This window comes from Perca fluviatilis, chromosome 9, assembly GCF_010015445.1.
Source record: "Perca fluviatilis chromosome 9, GENO_Pfluv_1.0, whole genome shotgun sequence".
Classification (NCBI taxonomy): Eukaryota; Metazoa; Chordata; class Actinopteri; order Perciformes; family Percidae; genus Perca; species Perca fluviatilis.
This window is the reverse complement of record NC_053120.1, coordinates 25,843,816-25,868,831: the sequence shown is the minus strand read 5'-3', so window position 1 is coordinate 25,868,831 and position 25,016 is coordinate 25,843,816. Positions and strand designations below refer to the sequence as shown.

The window sequence follows — 25,016 nt, the reverse complement described above, 5'->3', positions numbered from 1 at the left end:
TAAAAGACTCGGTGCCCTGAGGCGTTGGGCGAGCACTGGGGTCCCCTCTAGACGAAGAGGGCGCTGAAGGAACAGAGAGGGACTGTGCAAAGACGGTGGTGAACACATATGGTGCGTGTGTCCCGCTGCCCTTCTGTCACTTGACAATAAAACCAGTGTACATTATCATATCTATCGGTTGGTGTCAAAAGAGATTGCTGCTCTGTCAGCCGCAAGCAGCGGTGCAAAGGCTCAACCATCGCAAATCCAATCAGCTCTCAGGGAAATGAAATGGAAGACAGGTTATAGTTTGTTACCTGAAAAGACACATCCAGGTACAGGTCTGGGGGTAGGGGAAGGTAATCTAACATCTCATGGCCTGTGAAGTCTGAAATATATTGCGATTTGAACAGCTGACCTGCTTCTGTCTGAGCCACGCAGGGAAATCGTATTCTCTCTGTGTCTCTGCGTAATCTGAAGCAGGATCGCCAGTGGACGAGACTAAACGTTGAAACCCAGACTTTCATTATTCTGATATTATTTTAGGTGGTTGACACAGGATACATTCCTCTGTATAGTTACAATGGAGCCATTAAGAATGAAAAGGTGTGAGATTAGCGAATTGAATTACTCTAATATTGTGCTAAAGAAAGACAGCTTTTCAGGGAGCAATCAGGGGAAAAAAATCCATTCCCATTAACTGTACCATCTCAGATATCACTGGGAAGTCTGGATGGGACCATTGTTAGCTCTGATTTGACAATCCCACCCATATCTTGAGGAAAAAGCCCATGTCATAGTTGTTGTCGCTTCCTTTTCAGAGACACTAATCTTTAGAAATTATCTGGGAAGTCAACATTTGCAGTTAATTAGCACCAGCAATCTGCAAGAAATCTTGTACTCTGCACACCCTTGTAATAGTACATTTTCTATCCAATTATCTAATCATTTCAATCTAATCATCTCATCATGGGAAGCTCTTTATGGTATTATGGGTAGTAACTGATGGTATTTAAGCCACACAACTCTGGATAGACGAAAACTTAACCCGCTTTTACTTTGAAGAGTCACAAGAGAGATTTTGATTGCAGCTTGGGGTCATGCAAACTCTTTTTTATTCATTTAAAGGATACACACACACACACACACACACACACACACACACACACACACACACACACACACACACACACACACACACACACACACACACACACACACACACACACACACACACACACACACACACACACACACACACACACACACACACACACACACACACACACACATAATAGAACCAAAAAAAAGAAAAAAAAGATTTTTTTTTTTTTTTTTTTTTGTGTAAACAAAGACACAGAAAGATAGAACACAGGCTGTTGGGGGGAGATCTACATGATAATCCTGTGTGTGCCTTTTCAGTCAGGGAGTCAGGAGAGACAGAAATATACATAGAAATTAAGGCAGGGATGGAGACATATGGAGATAAGGTGGAGACAGAGCATGAGCGAAGAACCAGAGAGTAAAAAAAACTAAGTTACAGAGAGCCAACCATGCCGTTTCCTCCTCTTATCACAACAGACTCTTCTTAATGGGGCAAAGTGTTGCAATCAAAGAGCGGAGGTGGGGAAACACAACCCTTCCAGTTGTCTTTATTACCTTGACTCAAGTACCAGCTATTCTCCTGGTAGCAGCAATGGATTCAACAAGCAGGAGGACACAACAACAACATCCCTGTGCCATGTAAATCAGGAACACTCCCTTTAGACTGTGGCTAATGAATACCGACGGATGGCTTCAGAGGAACCAACAATAAAATGAAGTTGTATGTGTGTTGTTACATATTCACACATACAGGTGGAGGATACTCCTGCATTGAGGTACACGGTGGAGACTTTAAAGACCTTCTGGACAGCCAAAAAATGTTGCCGTTCCTTCAATCGTCAGCACTGTCAAGAGGGTTTGCAATTGGCTAACAATGCTAATTCGCTCATGGTAATCATTAAGAAGTATGGAGTCCCGGAGAAGATAGAGAATGGTAAAAATATTCTATAAAGACCAGGGAGAAATATGTGAATGGTTGACATGAAAACTGGCGTCAAACAAGGATATAATCCTCAGGATTTTTGCTCCAGATTGTTATGGATTAATATGACTATTACTTGGTATTAGGTGAAAGCTCACATCAAAACTTGACAACCTGGACTTTGTGGATGATACAGCGCTACTCTCCCCAACCAAACAGCAGATTCAAGACAAAAAAACAAGACTGGATGAAGAAGCCAGACATGTGGGACTCAAATCAACATAGAAAAGACACAAGTGATGAGGATTAATGCAAGGAACCAGTAGAGAATTAAGATCTATGGACAAGACATTGAAGACGTAGGTGAGTTCACTTATTTGGGAGCCACAGTTTGTAAAGTGGAATGGTGGAATGAAGGCCCTGAAGAACAGACTCTCAAAAGTCAGGAGGTGCATTCCTCAGACTAAAGAAGACCTGGAGCTTCACAACATCTCAAGAAGAACAACGATAGGGCTGTACAGAACACTGGTGGTGCCAGTCTTGCTATATGGGAGTGAGACATGGAAAATGAACAAGGAAGACAACAAAGCAGTTGATGTGTTCCAGAACAAGTGTCTATGAAGAATCTTCAGAATTCAATGGCAAGACCATGTCAGTACTTAAGAGTCACTGGAACAAGCTGACATGAAGGCGCTGAGTGATGGATGGAAGCATGGATGGAAGATGATCAGACATATACTAAGGCAAGACCAAAGCCACAACTGCAACATAACAATGACCTGGGCGCAGAAGAAAAAAGAAGAAGACCAAAGACTACCGGAAGGCACACAGTTGAGAAAGAAAGAGAAAAGCAAGGTACGGACCATAGCAGCTGAGCAGGAAAGGTGGAAACGCTCTGGGTATGATCTCATCTCACATACATATCATCTCAGTACAAAACCTCTGTGCATGTTTACTTTGCCTCTTTGAAAATTCACAACTGCATTTAAAATTAACTGATTTTGTCCTAAAATTTGGCTGTTATTACTGGGGTGTGACCAAACCTTAATTCTTCCTAAGTGAACCTCTTTCTAAAGTTCTAAAACTATTCTAAAGTATTGTTAAGTTTGATAGGATATCCATGGAAGCCATCAGGAAGCAATCTGCGATTTCAGAATGTAGCCGATATCTCCATGAGCATTTTTCTCATACACTTGGATTGGATTGAATATGCTTCAATGTCAGAGGAATGGGAAGAACAGGAAAAATAGGAAAACCTCCCATTTCTCTGACATAAGACTGTTGATGCATTATTCCAGGATGGTTCCCCCCATTGCTGGCCTTGTAAACTCACCAGCCTAAATTAGTCTTTTTATTTGTGGCATAATTGTAGCAGTTCAAAGAGAAACCAGTTGCAAACAAACAGTATACTGCTCCTTCTAAATTAGCTGAATTGACTGTATTAGTGTTACCATTGGATCTTATTTAAATTGTAAGTGCCAGCTAGGGCTGAAACGAGCCTTCGAGTAACTCAAATAATTTGATTACTAAAAATCCTCGATGCAAAATTCTTTGCCTCGAAGCTTCGTTTAACCAATGTAACTAACGTTGTACAAGCACACAACGGACTGATGCCGCAGATTACAAAATGAAGGAAGACAGTAAAAATAGTGAGGGGTTAAGAGAAGAGACAGGCAAGAGAAAGTTTGGGCTCGAGCCGCGTTGAAAATAGCATGCGTGCATGCTAGAAATAGAACCGACGCCTATTTTTCACGCGACACGCAAGCATGTTGGAAGCGTTTCCAGGCAAAATAGAATAGGAAAAGATGTTTATATGTCATTTTGACAGGAATACATATTAATAACTGACATGTTGATGTTTGAAAGTCTCTAGGTTTTGATATAAATGCAGTTATAAATTTAATTAAAAACAAAAAACTTGATTTTCTAATATTGCACCTGTCAATACAGAATTAAATATTCTGTAGCCTATTTTGCCGTCAATACTGCCGACGTTGTCTTTGCTGTAATCAAATCAGTATATATTTATGTTTAACATGGTATTTCATTTTATCATGTGTCCAGACAAGGCTAGCAGCAGCAACGCCGCGTCAGACACGTTTCTGGTGTGTAAAGACATAGAAAAATCCACGCAGCTGACACGCAACAGAAACGCCACGCTCACACCACGCAGCCAGTGTGTAGCCGGCCTAAAGCAAAAGTATTTCTTATCCGATTACTTGATTAATCGATGAAATAATCTGTAGAATACTCGATTCCTAAAATAATCGATAGCTTCAGCACTAGTGCCAGCGATGGTCCATCTCCCATGTGGAACTGCAATGTTCTTCCGAACTCAGCTGCTCCAATTTACGATCGAACAGGGGGAGGATAGAGGATAGGATAGGGGGGAAAAGGGGAGAATACTGTCTGAAACCTGTGTTTATAAGAGCAGTCCAGACATCACGGAGCAGAGGGCGGCTGTACCGTTTTCTCTGCCCCTCACAAACAAGAATTTCAGCTAGAGGCAATCTCACAGAGGATCCCTTGACATACTGTTGTTGTGCTAAGGTTTTTATGTGTGTGTGCGTGTGTTTTGTGTGTTGAGGTGAGAGGTGTGTGTGCGTGTGTGTGTGTGTGTAGGGGGTGTATTGAGAATGCAGCGGCCATCCAGTGAAAACTGGTTAAAGCAATCGATTTTGGGATAAGGAGGAGACAACTAGCAGCAGCCAATAGAGAGGGAGCTAATGACACCATCAACACCTGCAGCCCTCGCTGAGCCTTTTCTTTATCCTCCCACCCATAACAACAGATGTGGATGAGTGACCCCCACCACCAGGCTCCCTCTTCCTCCCCCAACACCCCCACACAACACCATCCTACAGGAAACAGCCACAAAAGCAGAGACAGGAGGGAAGAAAACCTCAGTGAGGTGCTGAGGAGGGGAGGAGGGGGGTGGGGCTGGGTTGGCGGCAGGGTCGGGGTCTTAGATTTGGCTGTTTAACACAAAAGAGGCTGGAATGCAAAGAGTTAATCCGTTCTGGGGTCTCTCTTCCGCAAACAAAGGGACAGGCCTCCAGACAAAGGTTGAGGGAGGGGGGGAGCGAAGGGTGAGGGATGAGGGAGGTTGGTGGCTTTCCTACCATCTGGAGCTTTTGTTTTGAGGGAAGCTGGAGGTTGGAGGGGGGGGTGTGCTGGGTGCAGGCGTAGGGGTGGACAGGGGACTCCGCCCCCTCCTCCCCCCAGCAGCAGACCCCCAGACCCCACCCCCAGTGAGTCTCCATGTCCACGTGCTGCGTGGCCCAGACAGACGCCCCTCAGCTAGGTCATACTACACCGGAGCCCTGCCTCGCTCAGCCTGGCTAATCAGCAGCCTACACTCCAACTGCTCTCTCTGGCACACACACAGGCACTAGGTCATCTCCCACACTCTGCTGAAATATATCAATAGAGTCAGAACACACACTATGAGCGCTCAGTTTCCCTCTCGGTTTCCCACTCTCACACACGCGCTGGGCCAGTCTCCCCGAGCCCTCTTATTGGTTCAGGCAGAAGCGAGCGCGAACTTACGCAGCGCTGTATGTTTGTGTATGTCATTCTGTCAGTATTACTGGTAGCTGTCCAATTGAGAGCTGCCAGGTTGAGAGAAGCCAGGCTCTTTAAGGAGCATTATGAACCGTGTCAACAGGCTGCACAATTACAACACACACTGGGGCCAGAGAGGATGAATGAATGAAGCCGCATGTGTGGGTTTATTACACAGGGCAGGGATGAGCAGGATAGCATGAATGACAAACAAAGCGAGCCCTGTCAAACCTCTTATCCTGGCTTTCTTTGCCTCTCGTGCTGCCTTGCTGAGGATTCAGCCTCTCAACCTCCCTGCCTGTTTGCCCTGCTTGATTCTTTGTCTGCATCCTTTCCAGCTGCCTAGCTTCCTCCACACCGGCAGTCTGCTCTCTTCTTTGCCTTTAACTTTGAAAGCTCTTGTTCTGACAACTGGAAAAGGGGGAATCCTAAATTTGGGTGTTCCTATTCTTTCTAATTCAGACATGGGAAAAAAAACAGTGTACGTGTCGGGCCCTAAGCCCACTGACCCTGTTCTTCCAGCCAGATAGAGAACACTGTCCTCTATTAATCTAGTATTAAGAGATCTGACGGATTTGTTTAAAGACGCAGAATGAAAAGAGGAACAACCCACGTCAGAGCCTTGTTCTGTTAAATGGAGCATCAGATTTAAAAAGTCTTATAATTTTGACGATGGAGTAGGTTTTCAAAGATGTGAGGCAAAGATAGTGTGTGAGCTTAAAGGGAGAGGTGCAAACCAGTGCAAAACAACTGGAAGTTAGTTATCATAGTCTGACCTGCTGATTTGACCTGCTCATCAACACATATGTTGTACAGATTGCAAAGCCCCCAAGGCAAGTTTGTGATTTGTGATATTGGGCTATTTAAATAAAAATGACTTGACTTGACAGTTAGCAGTTGCAGCAGCAGAGGCTGTGACACTTAGTTCAAACGGCACCCATCTCTGAGTCATAACTCAGTCAAATGTGACCACACAGAAATTATACACATATTTGTAGATTCAACCGTGACTTACACTTTCAGATGATGCCATTATCTCTGATGTCCATCGCAAACAAACGTCTATAAATCGGTGTACAAATCATTAAAAAAAAGACGCTCCTTGCCTGATAATTATCACGTTTTAAGTTCTCTTCAAAGTAATCCAGTCATAGTTGTCTGTACATCCATGAGTACATGGCACACAATAACTACTAATAGCTTATTCAACATACTTATAATTTGCCAAAATGTTGACTAATGTAGGCTAAAACCCAGTGGCTCAAATTGTAGCCCAGACTTCAATTAATCCATTGTAACATTATACTTCCTGTTTACATCCCACAAAGCATCATGGGATCTGTCTCAGATTTTGACTTTGATTGGACAGGGCACACTTCGATGTGAGGTTTTTAAAAAAGAAAATAGTTTGGCTTAAATAACAGAGCAAGGCAAGTTAGCTCACTTGTCAATCAGAGAGACGCCAGGATAACAGCACTTAAACATGCGTGAGAAGATGCACTTAGCATTCCCTGCAATTACTGTCCCTCTCCACCCCTGCACATTCTTTCAGACCATCAAGAGTACTTCTACAGTATGAATGTGAGCTGTTGAAATAACATGTGTGTGTGTGTGGTCAAGAGAGACAAAGAGCAAGAGGATCAACATATACATACCACCACCATGAGTGTAAAAATCCTGGAGGTTCCCCAAGTGTGATGTTCTTCTCCCATCGGATCTGAGAGGAAGAGAGAAGTGGAATAGAGGAGTGACGGGAGAAGACAGAGGAGGGAAATGACAGATTAGACCTCGCAGCATGTTTTATGCATAATGTAATCATTTTGCTCAACTGTCCTCCAAACTTTAGACAGACAGAGCAATTGTCGGACAGAAAAATAGGCCAACGGGCAGCGCAGTGAAGTGCAGTGCAGCGCTGAGTTTGTGGATAAGAAACTGTGACTGTCTTGAAGCAGCGGCCCTCTCCACTGCCATCACAAACCAGCAGAGCTCCTGTCTGTATCTGGACACCGAGATAAGATCCAGTGAGAGATAGCAGACCCGCTGCCTGCTTCACACACTCCTACTGACATGATTCCGCACACACATAAACACACACACACACATTCCCATAATCATACATACAGGAGTCTGTGAGGACAGTATGACAGCAGCAACATACATCAACGTTTTCTCTTAACGCAAATTCCTTTTTACAGCACTAATTGTTTGGACGCGCGATCAATGCACGCATGTTCTGTGATTTGGGACATAGTTTGAAAAATATCAGAAAGCAATGTAGTAGTAGTAACGTTGTGGATGGCTAGCAGAAACAATCCTCCCTGAGCAGAAATGGATAAAGGAAAGAGTCTTTTGAATGGCAAGTTCAGTTTCAAAGTCCTTTCAGATGGTTCTATCGACAAGATTAAAGTTTAAATGTTATAAGTATAGCCTAACTGTTTAAGGTTATCCTGGAGAATATTCTAGACAGTATTTGTCATTGTTTTGGATTGTTGCAATAATAATAATAATCATTTGCATAAAGTAACAATAGTTCTATTTGTTCGCTCCCATGTTGGTAAAAGCAATAAAAACTTCAAAAAAATCCCTTTCAAAGTAGATTTAGTACAGATAGAAAATGTGCAATTCATTTGCAATTAATCGCGAGTTAACTATGGACAATCATGCAATTAATCGCGATTAAAATATTTTTATCGATTGACAGTAAGCTATATATCTATCTATATATATATATATATATATATATATATATATATATATATATATATATATATCTCATAGATCCATGCCTTTGATTTCTATTAAAGTGTCTATTCTATAGATTTCCCCAGTGCACTTTATAGTGATGTGCTGTATGTGGGTTGGGCCTGTTGATTTAATGCAGCTAAAGAGCTGAGTGCTGCACTGTGCAGAAGAGCGTGGAGTGGCAAAGTCCTCTCGGGGACAGAAGTGTATTATGTGTATACTATAAGTGTGTGTGTGTGTGTGTGTGTGTGTGTGTGTGTGTGTGTGTGTGTGTGTGTGTGTGTGTGTGTGTGTGTGTGTGTGTGTGTGTGTGTGTACTCCTCACTGAAGAAGAACAGAGGCTAATTGAGGCAGGAGAGTCCAGGTGATAGCGCTCTCATTAGATGAGCAGGTGTGTGTGTGTGTGTGTGCCTTCAGTCTACCTGCGGGGATAAAAGTCCCTTATCTATTCAAACATTTCTGTGTGTGTGTGTGTGTGTGTGTGTGTGTGTGTGTGTTCTGTGTATGAGACTGTGAGGTACAAAGGTGCTGAGGTAGAGAGATCTCAATGCATTGCAAAGAAAACATCATCCCGCCTTAAACACATACATGGGATTTAGCAAATAAATAAGAAAACAAGCAAATTGAGAACCACATTCACTAACTTGACGACGCATAGCATAAAGACACTCAAATTCAAACCAAGACCCGCTGCACATCGTACAAAACAATGGAACCAACACAATAATACATATATATACAATACGCTTAGCATGACATCCTGAACACGTCAACTGTTCATGAGCTATGGAAAATCATACATATATATATATATATATATATATATATATATATATATATATATACACAGTATTTTCTTTACCATTTTCTGGTTATGATTGATCGATTAATCAAGATTAAATGGCAGATTAATCGACAATGAGAATTAGGATTACTTACTGAAAAAGACCACTTACTAGCTTTTTCCAGAGCAGAGCTTTCAACCCCATCTCTTAAGTCAAGAATTAACTTTCAGACTTAGTTCCGTTGTGTTCTATCTGCAGCATGTATTTGCAGTACATTTTTAATTGTGCTGTTATTTTAATGCCCCTCATGTGTTTTCTTGAATGTTTCTCACAATTTGCTTGTATTATATTTATTTGCAGCAATTTATTTTCTTAATGGGACTTATGTGTGAGGAGGTTAAACAAGAGGTTCATAGAGAGTCACCGAAGAAAAAAGGCGGATGATCAAAGCATAAACGAGGGCGGAACACAGGAAAAAAATCAAAGCAAGGAGAGGGCGACCAGGTTCTGTGTGCTTCAAGACAAATCTGGCGAACGTTAAATGAATGCTAACATAGTAACTGAACATTGAGCGATGTAGATGAGTCCGTTTGCAACCTTTCTTCGAATAAAAGTGAGAAATCCCTCAACACTTTAAAGCCTACTGCTAGGACTGCACGAAGGGGATAAGGTGAAAGGTCAAGCTGCAGTGTTTGCTCGGATTTACCCATTACTGTCAGTCTAATCCAAATACGCTGAATCTGACCATATAAGACAAGTACAAACGATGCTGTGGTTGAAATAAACAAAATCATGAAGCAATATACTGTTGCAGGCGCAAAATTTGAGACAACTGGCGTCAAATTGACTTAGCAGTCTTTGCATGTATGCCTTGTGGACATGGACTGTTTGTGTGGGTCTGTGTGTATGTTGTTTTAATCCCTGTCTGTGTAGATGTTGTTTTAATTCCGGTTTAAGGCTGTTTAAATGTGTGTGGGTCTGTGTGTGTGTGTGTGTGTGTGTGTGTGTGTGTGTGTGTGTGTGTGTGTGTGTGTGTGTGTGTGTGTGTGTGTGTGTGTGTGTCTGTGTGTGCATGCTTGTGTGCCTCCGGTTGCCTGCGACCCAGAACTTCACCTCTTTCCAGCAGCTCACCAATAACAGTCAGTCTCTGGGAGACGATTCACCCACAAGGGATCTGAAATGAGCGAGGCTCTCTGCAGTGCGACCACTTGATCTCCCTGTGCTGCTCCCGCCATCTTTGCCTCATATTTTAGACGCCCGCTCATGGTTGCTGGCAGCTGGGCCGGCCTCCAGCCCTGCCCGCCCTGCTGCCTGCATAGTATAAGCAAATGCAACCAATTTCTGTCTGATTGCATCTGATTGATACATCCATGTCCCATCGAGAGTGATTATATCGGTTCTTTTTGATGTATTTTTGTCTACTTTTTCATTAGATGTTTTTCCTTCAAAAATCCAAAAAACACAACCGGAAGAGATATAGGGCCCTATTTTAATGATCTTAGCGCACGGCATGAAGCGCCTGGCGCAGGTGCGTTTAGGGCATGTCCAAATCCACTTTCCCTTTAAAAGCCAAGCGCGTTTGGACCTTGGTGCATTGCTATTATGATGGCGGATTTGCACCGTAATATTTTACGGCGCCTAGGCGCATTTTACTAATTTGCTTTTAAAATAACAATGAAATGCTGCGCTATGGACTTTAGAGCAGGTTTTTGTTGGTCAATGGTGCGACCACTTTCCGCTGCCTCAAGATAGCAATACGGCAAGAATTCACCTGAACACACCTCCCTGTAAGACCAGCACGCCCATGGGCGCAGGCACGGGTACATTTAAACAACGTGGGCACTGGACGGGAAATTGACAACTGAGTCGGTCTTAAACTAGCAAAGACACTTGGGTCGGGCTTTACGCTGCGCTGCGCCGGGTGCAAGATAGGGCCTATAATGTTTTTAAGATGAGGATATTATCATGTGATATCAATAGTGACAATTCGTTTGTTGCCCAGGCCAAGTCAGACATAAAATAAATAGTTGCAGTTGAAAGCAGTAATAGAAAGATGGACTGACTTGACTCTTTCTTACTGAGAGTCAAATGAGAAAATGGAAGGATTAACAAAGCCAAATCATCAACAATCAGTCTATGGGAAAGCGCAGCAGCACAAATATCAGACCTCAACCCCACAAGAATTGGAGGAGAGTGATTAGGCAAGGTGTGGTTTCGTTTATTTATTTTTTTTCCTCGAGTGCGCAGAGGGTGGGAGAGGGTTTTTGTTCTTGTTCAATTTGTGTTTCTCTGTTCTGTGCACCATCTGATATTCCCTGTCACACATTGTGGAATTTGTTTTGTGTGCCTGAAGGTGCTTATAAAAAGTTGATCACACAAAAGAAAAAAAAAGAGAAAATGTATACCACTCTCATGTCTGTAAGGCCTACTGTAAATATGAAGCTACATAGCTTAGCTTAGCACTAAGGTTGTCAAACGATACATTTTTTTTAATCGTGATTAATCACTGAATTTCTATAGTTAATCGCGATTAATCGCATGTTTTATCACATGATTAAAATTCTATTATTTTGCATTTCAGAACTGTTTTTAAGTACATATTAACAATGGAAAGCAATTCTTACCAGTGTATCTTGACTGGGAATAAAATGAATGCAAAGAAAGTTACTTTATGAACTTGACTTTAAGATTTGTATTAGCTTATTATTTATTTACTGTAAACAATAGAAGAAAAAAGAAAAAAAAGAAGGGTACTATACAACAGTCGGGAACTTGTTTATTATTAAGGCCATGGTCAAAATTAAAGATTTAATAATAATGTAATAACTATAACAATAACTTATTTCACTAGTAAATTTCTGTTGAAAGACAAAAACAACCACCAGATGGGAAAATGGTATTTTACAATTACTGTGAATGCACCACGAGGCTACCTGTTTTAAGTGAACGCACCGTCTGTGTTGTTTAATTCCGACAACGGCAGCTGCTGTTAGGTCCCGGTGTTGGAATCCTCTACAGTGAAATACGGTCACACTTTAAACTGTTTAAAGTTAGCTGTCAGCATTTTAACCGTGTTTAATCCAGCTGCTAGCTAAAGGTAGGCTAACGTTACCTGCTGTCAGGTGTAGTGTAAAGTCAGGCACCGAAATTTTCGTTCTTATTCGGTCTCGTTACTACCGTTTAGGTCGGCATGTTTCGGTACCCAACCCTACTTACCAGAGTCAATATAGTGTGCCGTAACTTCTAAATAATTTTGATAACTCACTGATGTCCAGTGATCACCGGTTGATGAGACAGCGTTTGCACTTTGGTTTCAATAACAGGTCGGCGAGTAGCACTCTCCAAAATAATGCTTTGCCTGAGCCCACTAGCATCAACCTGAGTCACGTTAACTGTAACTATGCTTAGCTCGTAGGTGGTAGCTCAAGCCTGACGTGCTTTGGTGATATTTTAATTTGGCTTTACACAATGTGCCTATGGCTTTCGATTTTCTCTTTTGGAAAATAAAAAGCGCCATTCAGAATTGTGTTGCTGCTGCATTTCTCCATCATGCCTGCAGCCAGCAGCAGTAGGATGTGTTAGGAAGTATGACAGCTTGATGATAAGAAAAGGTGCGGTAAAGGGTCAAAATAGTAGCCTGTTAGGCACGATGTGAAGCAGAGTGAAGTGAAAATAAATTAATAAATGGCGGCATGCGTTTAATGCGATTATTTTTTTATATATTATTAATGCGGTTAATGACCAAATACCTCAATATCGATATTGTGGCAGTATTATAGGGTTGACAATTGGTGCTTTCACAAAATATGCACACAATGAGATTTTTGATAAATATTCAGTTATGTTGATATAATAACTATGTGGGTAAAGGCAAATAATAGAACAGTCTGGTGTGTTCAGAAAATGACATCACTCTACTGTAATGCAGCCTTTGAAACCAGGAAAAGACAACACTCGTGTCATATCACAATATTACAATATCCAAAATTTAGGACGATATCTAGCCACATATATCGATATTGATATAATATCGATATATTGCCCAGCCCTACATGAGAGTGGTATAGATCTACTAATTTAACAAAAAAAAAGCAAATAAGCTCATTTCCCAAAATAAGGATAACATTGCAGTTTTTTTTAATCAGTAGAAAAGCTTTACTTCATCAAAGCCTGTTGCTAGCACTGCTACAGATGATCACTTGAGCTGCTTGTTCCTCACAAGACTCTCACTTCTGGATGTGCAGCAAGCAAGTGTGAGTTTATGCACGTGCAACAGTACCTTTATGTGACTCTACACTGAGCTCACCTGATGAAAAGACAGATATGAAATGTCAGTATTGAAGTTGAACGATATAGACCTGCCTTTGCTTGCCATTAAAGCCCCTCTCAGTGCTGGGAGTGTATTATGTGGAGCTGAATAAAGCCAGTGGGCAGGAGCGGTGTTGTACAGGAGACGGCCTGGACTCGGGACCATTAGCAGGAAGGATGTCCATTAAGGAAGAGGATGTAACATATTAGAGACCTTACCTCTTCAACAGTTCAGGGGCCTAATATCAGACTGATAAGTCTAGAAGAGCTAAGACACACGTTTGGAATGGTGTGAAATATTAAAAAAGGTAAAACTTGATTTAACTTAGCCGGGACTGGCTCCTCTTCTTAAATGTCATGGCAGTGAGCGGGCAACAACACGTGCCCACAATATGTCAAATCGCTCTAATTATACAATGTTTATGATTACAGATTACAGCTAATAATGAAGGGAGGGTAATCACATTACCAGTAGTCAAACCGATGCCATGTTTACATTGTCCCACATTAATAAACACTCAAAAGAACATTGCTGTTGTTCAGCAGCTGTTACAGTAAAAAATAAAAAATAAATAAAAAAGTCTTGACTCATTCATGTATTCATATTGTCACAGTTTTCAGTGTCCAGAGCTCGGCTTTTACTAAGATTGCTCAGCTGCTTGAACAATATATAATGTGAATTCCATTCCTGGTCATACAATAGAGGGGGAACCACACTCACGCTTTAGAAACAGGAAGTCAAGCTGAAAGAAGGTCTTACCTCTGACAGGAAGGTCTGTGCTGATTTCTGTGCGCCGACATGCAGCAAATACTCGTACACATATAAAGCTAACCTGGAAAACAGAGAGAGAGAGAGAGAGAGAGAGAGAGAGAGAGAGAGAGAGAGAGAGAGAGAGAGAGAGAGAGAAATAGACAAGTCAGTGCTGAACATCTTTTACACTCCTCCAACCTCCTCATTTAACTCTAAACAGCATTCATTTGAGAGATCAATAAAATGAAATTAAAAAAAACAAGGTCATGCTCTCTCTTCCCCCTGAACTGTGTCACCCTTGTTTCCAAGTAGCCCATCAACGTAAGTCCAACAACATGTGCACAATTGGCAGAAAATCATCACTGTGTCATTTTAGATGGAGCTTGGCTAAACATGATTTTACAGCATGAAGACCATATACACTGTGGAGGGGTTGTAAATATGTGATGTAAAGCTCTACAGCCTAGAGCCTCTGTGGCACTCAGCCATATCCCTGTGGGTTTTAGGAACTCTGCTATTGAGGCACAAAGGCTGAAAACAAGACAGCGTAGGCACTGAGAAACATGGACAGACGAGACAAAAAATATGGCTGAAGTTGGACTCTGATTATCACCACGCTGCTTGTTGGATTCCTGATATTTTTTAGATGTCACACACACACACATGTTGATATATATATATATATATATATATATATACAAATATAATATACAACTATATACAACTCCACTCCATTATAGACAGAATACCAGCTGAGATCAGCTGCATTGTTTTTTTAATCAGGGCAGCAGTTTTCAGATTACATTATGTGCTTACATAATTGCAAAAGGGTTCTCGACTGCTATAGAAAGAAGTGGCTGATCTTTAATGCAATATCTACATTGCCCATTATCAGCAACCATTCATCCAACGTTCCAAAAGGCACATTCTGTTTACTAATCTGATATAATTTTAAAAGGCTAACTGAGACAACATTGGAGAACCCTTTTGCAATTATGTAAGCACATAATGTAATCTGAAAACTGCTGCCCTGGTTAAAAAAAACACACATTGCAAATGATCTCAGCTGGTATTCTGTATATAATGGAGTGGAATGGAAATTTCTATGTGACCCCAAACTTTAGACCTGTAGTGTATATACATACACAATATCGCTGCTACAAGTAGGGCTTATGAGTGAAATAAAGCCTTTATCAAGCTTTATTCTATTGGCACTAAATAACTATATAAAGGTGTATCTCGATATTTAAGCTTTCTTCCTGAAATGGCTAAACACAGCACAGCCTTTATAGTAATGGTGGAAACTGCCGATGAAAGGAGAAAGATGCCGACTGTACTCTACTGGCACGTTGAACACTTCCGTCATGAGGGGAACAAAATACCTAAAGTTACTTTCTATTAAAGTGGCTTACTATTATATGACAAGTTGTGCCAATTTTGATTCGCGCTTTTGTTTATGTGTTGTAATTGTGAGCATGTAAATAGCAAATATAATGTTGGTTGCTCGCAACAAGATAAAAGTCCGCTGGTTTGCTGCAAGTACCATAAGCCCCGGTTAGTAGAAATAGTCCAACACATAACCCGTGTGTAAACACAAAATGCCAGTTTTACAACTTTATATTTTATATGAACTAAACACACGCGTTAATTAGTGAACTTAAGAGATTCTGGTAGGTGCATTTTTTTATCTTCAGCCAGAGATGGGTTTCCCTCTGCTTCCAGTCTTTATGCTAAGCTAAGCTAACGGTCTTCTGGCTGTACGTAAGATATGAGAGTGGTATCCATCTTCTCATCTAACTCTCAGCAAGAAAGCAAATTAGTCTATTTCCCAAATGTTTAACTAGTCTGTGAACTACTTCAATATACAGACCGAACAACGGCCTGAAGAAGCAAAAAGGATGAAAGTTGTTCTGAATCCGATCCACTAAAATCAAACCATCTCCATATCTAAAAGTGTAATTTTTGGGTGGCACCAGATCATTGCTCACTTTCTCCCAACCGCTGACTCATCTTTGTTACTTGTCACTGTCTTTGCATTGTTAACTCTGCTGGTGCTCATTTCTAACAACGAATCAAGACTAGAGCAGCTGTGCCAGACTCAAAACTCATCTGAAGAACAACTTAATATTAAATTGTCTTCTGTATCTGCAACTAAATTATCAGGAACATGTCCGATATTCAGTATACTGCTCAGTCCTCATTGGACTGCACATGAAGCCACAGAAAGACACAGATGGACCTCTCACTCTGACCACATCGGGACAGAAGCACCATTTGCCCCCTGGCCAGCACAAATAAGCAACTCAATATTTGTACTACAATGCAGAAGTCTGGACAGACATCACAGCCTGCAATCATCTGTTTGCAATTGTCTGACATAGAGAAAAGGGGAGCTTCTGTGCTTTTGTGTACGTTGGGCGATTGTTTTTATGCTGATCACACGCATCGAGGTCCAGAGCAGACAGAGTTATGATGTTTGGGTTGATGCTGAATGATACTGAATAAATCAATAATGAGCCAGGCCTGAGTTGAGCAACCTGAGTCTTTATCTCCTCAAAGATATCACTGAATTGCGCTGCAATGTCTTGACAACTATCTGCTAAAAGAAAATCATCTGCTACAGCTGGTCCAAACCAGTTTCAACTAGCATTAGACACTAGATGCTATCGCCTCTTCTATTTCTCACTCTTACATCAGATACAACTGTATCAACGCCCATTTCAGATACGTAGTGTAAACATGCTGTTTAAAGAAAAAGGATTTATAGTTCGACAGAATTTTTCATTAGAGCATGTAGCAGGCTATGTGTGTGTTGGGTGGATTTGATGACGGAGGAAAGGTCAGTGTTTCTTTAAAGAGGCGTCACTACTAAAGGCCCAGCCATAGATTGCATGTGCAGAAAAGGATTGTGAGAAGCGCGAGTCACAAGAAGGAGCAAACTGCTTGTTGTAAATGTTTAATATTGACCTCAAATGGAGTGGCTGCCCCTGTATCGTTAAGTGAAACTGATCAGTGTTGTGTTTAGGAACGAGTCTATCACGTTTAATTATGTGTGCTCTGAAAATGTTCTGTAAATGCCATGTCCTGCATTTATATACATTTATATAATGTTATTAATTAACATATTATGATGAAATAGTTTATCGAGCTTTTCATAATAAATGCAGAAAAGGTATATATCCAAAGATTACATAGCAAAAAAAAAGAATGCAATAACCTTACTTAAAATTATATCTATCTATAAATTGCAGGAACGTCTGTCTGTCTGTCTGTCTGTCTGTTATCGCATATCTCTCGAACTGTTAATCCGATGGATTTCAAACTTGACAGGTGTCTTGCTACGGGCACAAGTAAGTGCAGTGTCTAGTTTGACGTTGTTTGGATAAGAAATGCAAAAGATATCGTTAAATATATAGGTAAAAGAAGCACACGGCCGCTGGCCACTCCCCCTCTCACACTGCACACTGACTGGGTCTGTCCGAGGTTTCTTCCTAAAAAGGGAGTTTTTCCTCGCCACTGTCGCACTAAATGCATGCTCTTGGGGGAATTACTGGAATTGTTGGGTCTTTGTAAATTATAGAGTGTGGCCTAGACCTACTCTTTCTGTAAAGTGTCTTGAGATAACTCTTGTTATGATTTGATACTATAAATACAATTGAATTGACTGAGCTCAGCGCAGGACCAGAGACAGAGAGGGTCGAAGAAAGCAGCGGAGCTTTGGCAGTTGAAATGTAACATACTCCTCAGACCCACAAAAATGTGCAAAGTAGCACTACTTTGGACTGTCTTTGACTTTGAATAAACAAACGACAATTCCCGAATTTAAGGACGTTTCAGAATCCCACACATGCAAAGCACAGCCAGCTACAGACAAGTGGCAGCGAGACGTATCTGTATATGTTATGTATATGTATGCAGGTTATGGGAAGGTAACCTGCACATCACACGCAGACGCCACATGCAGAACGCTTTAGAACAGAACAAATTATTAAATTGCTGTGAGATAGCAGAACATAACGTAATCTTGGAGATTATTCCTTCACAGCGCTGTGCAATGCGAGAAAACCTCAGAGTTGAAACGGGCAGACACACCAGTTTTCCTCAGACTCGCCCTGGGTCGGATTAATTAAGTCTACTGCTTAACTTACAACACTAATAACATTACCGTCGCCAAAATACCCCCGCGAATCAACTCCATACTTCATCGTTAACTGTCAAGCCTCTAAACCTGTATGGAAATGAGCACCTCTGCTGAAGTGTTAAATTCATTAACGATCATATGACACGAGACCTCTCTCTCTCTCTCTCTCTCTCTCTCTCTCTCTCTCTCTCAATTCCAATTTCATGTTGCTTTATTGGCATGACAAAAAATGCATCTGTGTTGCCAAAGCATAAGAACAAACATACATATAAACAACAACAAAGAGTAGAGATGCACTGATAGACCGGCCGGTGACCGGAATTGGCCTCTCTCTCTCTCTCTCTCTCTCGCTCTCCAATTCAATTCAAATTGCTTTATTGGCATGAATGTGAGAAATAACAATATTGCTAAAGCATCAAGGATAATAATGTGAGAAGAAATACATACATACAATTCATTGAGTAAACTAAAATATATACATTTAAAAAATAAAAACAGGAAAGCAACAACAGTATATCACTATACAGTAAAATCGCTAGTATCAAATGTAAGAAAGAAAACAAAGACAAAAGCAAAAAAAAAAACATGAAAAAAACCCATAAAGTAGGACTAAATGAGATCTTTCTCTCTCTCTCACACACACACACACACACACACACACACACACACACACACACACACAAACGGTCCGGTTCTGGTGGTTGATGAACGCAGATATGTGCTGATTAGCTCTCATAACGGGCCGGATGGGCAGCACACGCCATGACTCCATGAGGCTAATGTCTGATTACTCCACATGTGAATCTGCCCTGTTCTCTGTCAGGTAAATACAGTAGTACAATGTCTACCTCTGATGTAGAAGTAGCCTACACTGTAAGTCAGTAGTAGGCTATACAGTGGAGTTGCATATATCATTATGGTGTACAATTTGGTTTTGAAGAATTCTACAAGCAGCAATACCACAGGCCAAGCAATCGCCCGTTCCAAACAGGCACATTTTCAACAGGCTCTGCACTAGTTTAGTTAATAAGGTATAGTTAATGGTAGAAAAGCACTGTCCATTTATGCCATATCTGTGATTGATGTTAATTTTAATGTGTTCTTAGGGAGAATATTAACTGTGAATAAAACATAGATATTTTTTTTTTTTAATTTTAGGAGTTGTCCCCCAGAAATGACACTAGGCTGTAAATCAATTTGTGTAGTGGCCACATGGGGTATTACAACTTCTGGGATCATCACAGGATGCACACTGTTCCAAACGGCTTTTTCCCATATTATATATAATTGATGGAAAAGGAGCAGCTGTGAAACTGGGAATACATTATTTTTAGCGCCACAAACCCCCAGAAATGATTTTGTTTCATCCATTCGGTCCAATAACATTAGAAAGTCTAGAAGAGTCGTATGATTAAATTATTTTGTTGAATATCGAATGACTGTAACGGCACTGTAACGGCACTGTAGCGGCACTTTCTACCTATATAAAGTACGGTTGTGACATCACAACCATACGGAAGCCCTGTCGGCTCATTTAAAAAGGCACAGTTTCTGAATACTGGCGGTGTGCATTTCTCTGTGGATTGAGCGTTTTGATACTTTCATAGTATTTATATAGATCCTAGACCTGTTTCATAATCAAAAAAATAAATGTAAATCTCACTTTTTACAATATGGGACCTTTGTTATATCCATGGTATAGTGCTCCAAACCCCCTCCCCCATCCCCAGTGGAAATTATGTATGATGTAACAGTACTTGAATTATCAATTTTGTCTGTTTTGGTTTTGTTTTGTGTTTGTGGTCATTCACTGTGATGCTGACGTAAGCATCCATGTTTGTTTGTTTTTTGCGCCGTCAGCCTGAGCTGTTCCCTGGTTCTGGGTGAAGAGTCTGTTGGTGTACAAATCAGGCCCTCTTCACACTGTGATATACCCATCGACAGGCGTCAGCTCCTATACACCCCGTCTGCACTGTACAGGATCGAAAAGAGATTCCCATGAGCAATGCAATGAAATTTTCATGGCAGAGCCTGGTGTGATCTAAGGGGCTCTATGCCTTAGTGATGGGCACCTGGCCCAGCTGCAATGCATTATTTAAAAACACTCATTCAATCCAGGCTTCAGGGGACACCTTTTGTTACTCTGTCAGAAGCAGTAAGTGTAACTCGGCTGAGAAAGGCGAATTTTTTTGGGAGCTGATGGAGCAACGCCTGAGGAAGGCCAGGTAGATAAAGGAGTCATGGCGGGGGGGGGGTGGGGGGGGGTGTTACTGTACAGGAGAGCTGTGTCAGAGGGAAACTGAAGGTCAGAGCCTCCACTCTGTCCTCTGTGGGTACTGTAAACCTGAATCCCTTCCCTGTGAACCCTACACTAGTTACACATGTCACTCAGGAATAAAAGATGAGATGCTTACAAGACAACCCACAACCACACGGTCCTCTCCACATCTCCATTTCCTCTATGACACATTTCACTCTCCTTCCTCGGCTGATGTCGTCATCGTTCAGATGAAAATCACCGTAAAGTAGTTTGATGCAAATTACACGATGAGAAGCTAGTCGGAATGGGAGGAAGAAAAGTTGAACGCTGCAGTGTACATTAAAAGAAAAACAAAGCCAAGTGGCGTATGTGTCTGTTTCTCACGCTCCCCTCTTAAGCTACAAGATCATTCGCGACGTTTTTTCCACCATATATTGACTTGGCGGGAATCTCCAACACCATTTCTGATCTTCTTTCCTTCCCTGGCCCTAACCTAACTAGTACTTTGCTCCGTGTCCGCAAATCAAGGAGCTCTCTCCCACTGCCTCGTCCCCAGGAAACACACCTGACATTTAGCCCCAGGCTGCCCCATCCAGCCTTCCCTTTCCTTCGCTCGTCTCCAGAGACAAGGGCATCTCGGCGGAGTTTAGCCAGCTAAAGCACAGACAGTTAGCAAATTAACTTTCATGTCTTCTTTTTAATAATTCAGCAGCGAGAGCAGGGGCAGGGTGAGGTAAGGTATGAATGGAGGAAGTGATGGAGGAGGGTTCAGCAGGGCTCGTTGCTGCATCTGCTTTCGTATGCAATCTTTCACAAAAGAATAAACATGTATAGCATGCATCATTTATGTATTCAGTGGCACAATGAATGCAACACAAAGCGCAAAAACACAAAATATTATTTCCTAAATATTTATAAACATATAAAAAGCAGTATAGATCTCACTCTGTGGTGGTGATCGGGTGTGAATGTGGTGATGTTATCACTGGAAGGTGAATGAGAGATTGGATGCCTGTTTGAGACACCTGTGATACCATGACGCTGTTTCACTAAAGCCTGTTCCCACTGCACACACACTGTTTATATTTGCTTAGCTTTGATATGGCAGTTCCTTTGTCAAAACAAATCAGTGTCAATACGCGTGTAAACACGCATGGCTTTAGCCATGGGTTAATCCACACACACACACACACACACACACACACACACACACACACACACACACACACACACACACACACACACAAACAACACACACACACACACACACACAGGTTTGTGGCACTATCTTTGTGGGGACCCGTCATTGACATAATGCATTCCATAGCCCCTTAAGGCCGGGACACATATAGCCGACGGCCGACCGTTGACAGAAAACCCCGTCGATATGATCAGTCGCGTCCCCGAGGTCCAAAAAAGTGCCACAGAACAGACCAAAAAGATGAGAGGAGACGAGACGTAATACATCTCTATAACAGCAGGCGGCGCTAATCTGTATTGTTTCCCAAGAAATGAAAACCGGTAGCTGATTGGACGAACGCGTCACATGGGTTTGTTTTCTCCGGAAATTGAAAGCCAGACTGTCATGGCGGCCTTTCAGAATACGATCTCATATTGTACTAAAATAGTTCACTGAAACATGTTTCTGAAAACATTTTAAGCGAGAAATAGGCCATGCAGTTGCTGAATCTGTCTTCATTTCAGCTCAACAAAGGTCAGTTTAAAAGATTTTCGTCACATTTTGAGAGACTCTAGTCACCTCATTCCGCTCGTCATTTCCGGGTGAGTCCCGACTTCCCTGCCGCCGACCGAACATGTCAGGTCGGCCAAAATGAACGCTGACAGCCCCCCAGACGGACGGCGGCACGGGACACACCGAACAGATTTGAGTCACTGACCTCGCCAGACTGTCCCACGGCCGATAATCGGCCTGGTGTGTCCCGGCCCTTACCCTAACCTTAACCATCACAACTAAATGCCTAACCTTGACCCTTACCCTAACCATAACTTAATTCTATCCCTAAATCCTAAAACCAAGTCTTAACCCTCAAAAGTTAAGCCCTTTAAAGTTGTGGGGTCCAGCATTTTGGCCCCACAAAGCTGTCGGGACCCCACAAGTATACTGGACTCCCGGTTTTCGGACCCCACGAATATAGTTAAACAAGAACACACACACACACACACACACAGACACACGTTTACCCATCGACTGACTGACTTGTAAATGTCCTCTAACCTCAGAGTTTAACTGACTGAAAATGTACATTTTCAGTTTTCAGTGAAAGAGGAAGAGGAGAGAGAATTATAATGATTTGTGCGAAGAGATTACATTGACATAGCTGACATAGTTTTGTTATCACCAGAGCCTCCTCCCACAGCAGTTAATGAGGACAATATGATGTAACTTTTTGTTTGTTTTTGTAACATTAACTAACAAACCAACCATTTGTTACCAACCAACCATTTGTTCATCTTTAGTAACTCGTGAAGTGAAGTACCTGTTGTCTATTGAGGCTGATGCTTTTCTCTATATGCTGATGAAGCAAACACACTTCTCTTCTGTGTGCTCTGTTGCCAAACTGATTAACGACTTCAGGCACATAGCCTCAATATTTATACTGTCTCCTTTATTTCGAGTGAGAAAACGAACAAATTTGTGCGGATGCACCCAAAGCAGCTGACGAAAGGCTGCATTAATTGACTGTTGACATATCTGAAAGCAGTCAGCCAAAGGGTGCCGAGGGTAAATCAAGGGTTTCTTTACTTTTAGTGCAATGTTTCTGCCTATGTTAGTGCGTAGCTCTTTATGCTTCTATCAAAAGGCTGAAATGCAGATGGCAGAGCCATCTGCGTAGAATCAAAACCATGCATTCAGACCTGAAGATCCCCATCGAGCTATATCTAAATACGTGGGAGGAGCCATAGGAGTGGAGGATGTAAAGAACCCATGTTCAAAACAAACTGATTAACTTGAAGTTTTTTTCCCCCCCCAAACAAATCCAGCGACACTTGAAGTGGCACTAAAATGTCTGTAAACAAACAGAGGATAAGAAAACAAACGCAGGGAGCTGAATTCTTTTGAAAACTAAGAACGTGCTTCTAAAAAAAATGAGATGTTTGATCAAGCTATTAAATACGTTTGTGAATGGCACTTTTAATTAGAAAGCTGGATTCATCAGTGCATATTTCAAAGAGGTTCCAGTTACTAAATAATAAGGTGACATTAATATTGAAGCTGCTGTATTACCTGTTCAAAATAAATTAAATTAAATTAATTTAAACGCTGGGGAAAAAAAGTCCGGAGAGTAATTAATTTCTTTGGACGCAAGGGCACCAGTTTTTTTTTATCTACCTTTCGTATTATTATTATTATTATTATTATTATTATTATTATTATTATTAGCATGTTTTCTTTTTACAAAATGTCTGAACACAATAATGTTTCTCAAGGATGTGCAATACACACAGGAGGACATGCTGTACTATAGAGGAGCATTTACTTCTTCTTATAAACCTCAGACTGCACATCTGTACACACCAGATTACATGCAGAAACTGTACCAATTCTGACTACTTCTAACTGAAATCAACAGATCATCATTATCAGAGGCAATATGGGAGGACTACAACACCAGTAGCTAATAAAAGCACCATAGCACCTAGTCTACATCCGCGACGTTCCACTTCCGGCATTGCTCTCGTTCTGCCGGAACTTCCGCCGGATGTCACTCTTTTTGGATGTCCATGTTGGATGTCCCGTTACCTTCCACTTTCTTTGTGTTGGCATTCTAAACTCTGGTCGATTTATGAGGACTATGGTTAACCGCTCCTCAGATCTCTGCAGTCTAAATCCAGACAGCGAGCTAGACTATCTGTGGAATCAGAGTTTTCTGTTGCACGACTAAAACAACCTTTGAACGTACACACGTTCCACCAAATCAAGTTCCTTCCCGAGGCTATTTTACAGCGGCAGCGTGACTCCGCTCGGCGCTTAGCACCGCCTAAAACCATTGTGATTGGTTTAAAGAAATGCCAATAAACGAAAGCACGTTTTTCTCCCATCCCGGAATGCTGTGTGGACAAGCCAGACCTTCCTTCGCAGCGCTGTGGAGGAAGGTCTGGCAATTCGAGACTACATAGCACCTGGAACACTGGCAACATTGCATCACATAGAGTGAGTTAGAGGCCTTTATCACTGCTGCTTGAACTTCTTTAGGATTCCCTCTTTTCTTGGAGTTAAAAGAGACGGTGGTGTAAAAATGATTATGAAGATTATTTTTCTTTTTGGGGCTGTTCAAAAACAGTGAGATTAATCCACTGAAAAACTTCAGCAGTTGGCCGTCACTCTTAATGCAACCAGACTGCTAACAAACACAAATGGTGTAATAAAGTCTGTTTGAAATACTGTACGTGTATGAAACATTTTAGCAAAAGTCATTGCAGGAGCTACACAAAGTTCT

At 41.5% G+C, this 25,016-nt stretch overlaps 1 protein-coding gene across 2 annotated transcripts in view; it reads right to left on the bottom strand.

Moving 5' to 3' along the window:
* Positions 1 to 25,016, bottom strand: part of ssbp4 (single stranded DNA binding protein 4) — a 97,031-nt gene that overhangs the window by 69,001 nt on the left and 3,014 nt on the right. For both annotated transcript variants that reach the window (XM_039811584.1, XM_039811583.1), the window contains exons 2-3: positions 14,165 to 14,237; positions 7,225 to 7,286 (exon numbers count right to left, since the gene is read on the bottom strand). In XM_039811584.1, coding sequence (XP_039667518.1) covers positions 7,225 to 7,286; positions 14,165 to 14,237 — 135 coding nt within the window. The remainder of the gene's footprint in view (positions 1 to 7,224; positions 7,287 to 14,164; positions 14,238 to 25,016) is intronic.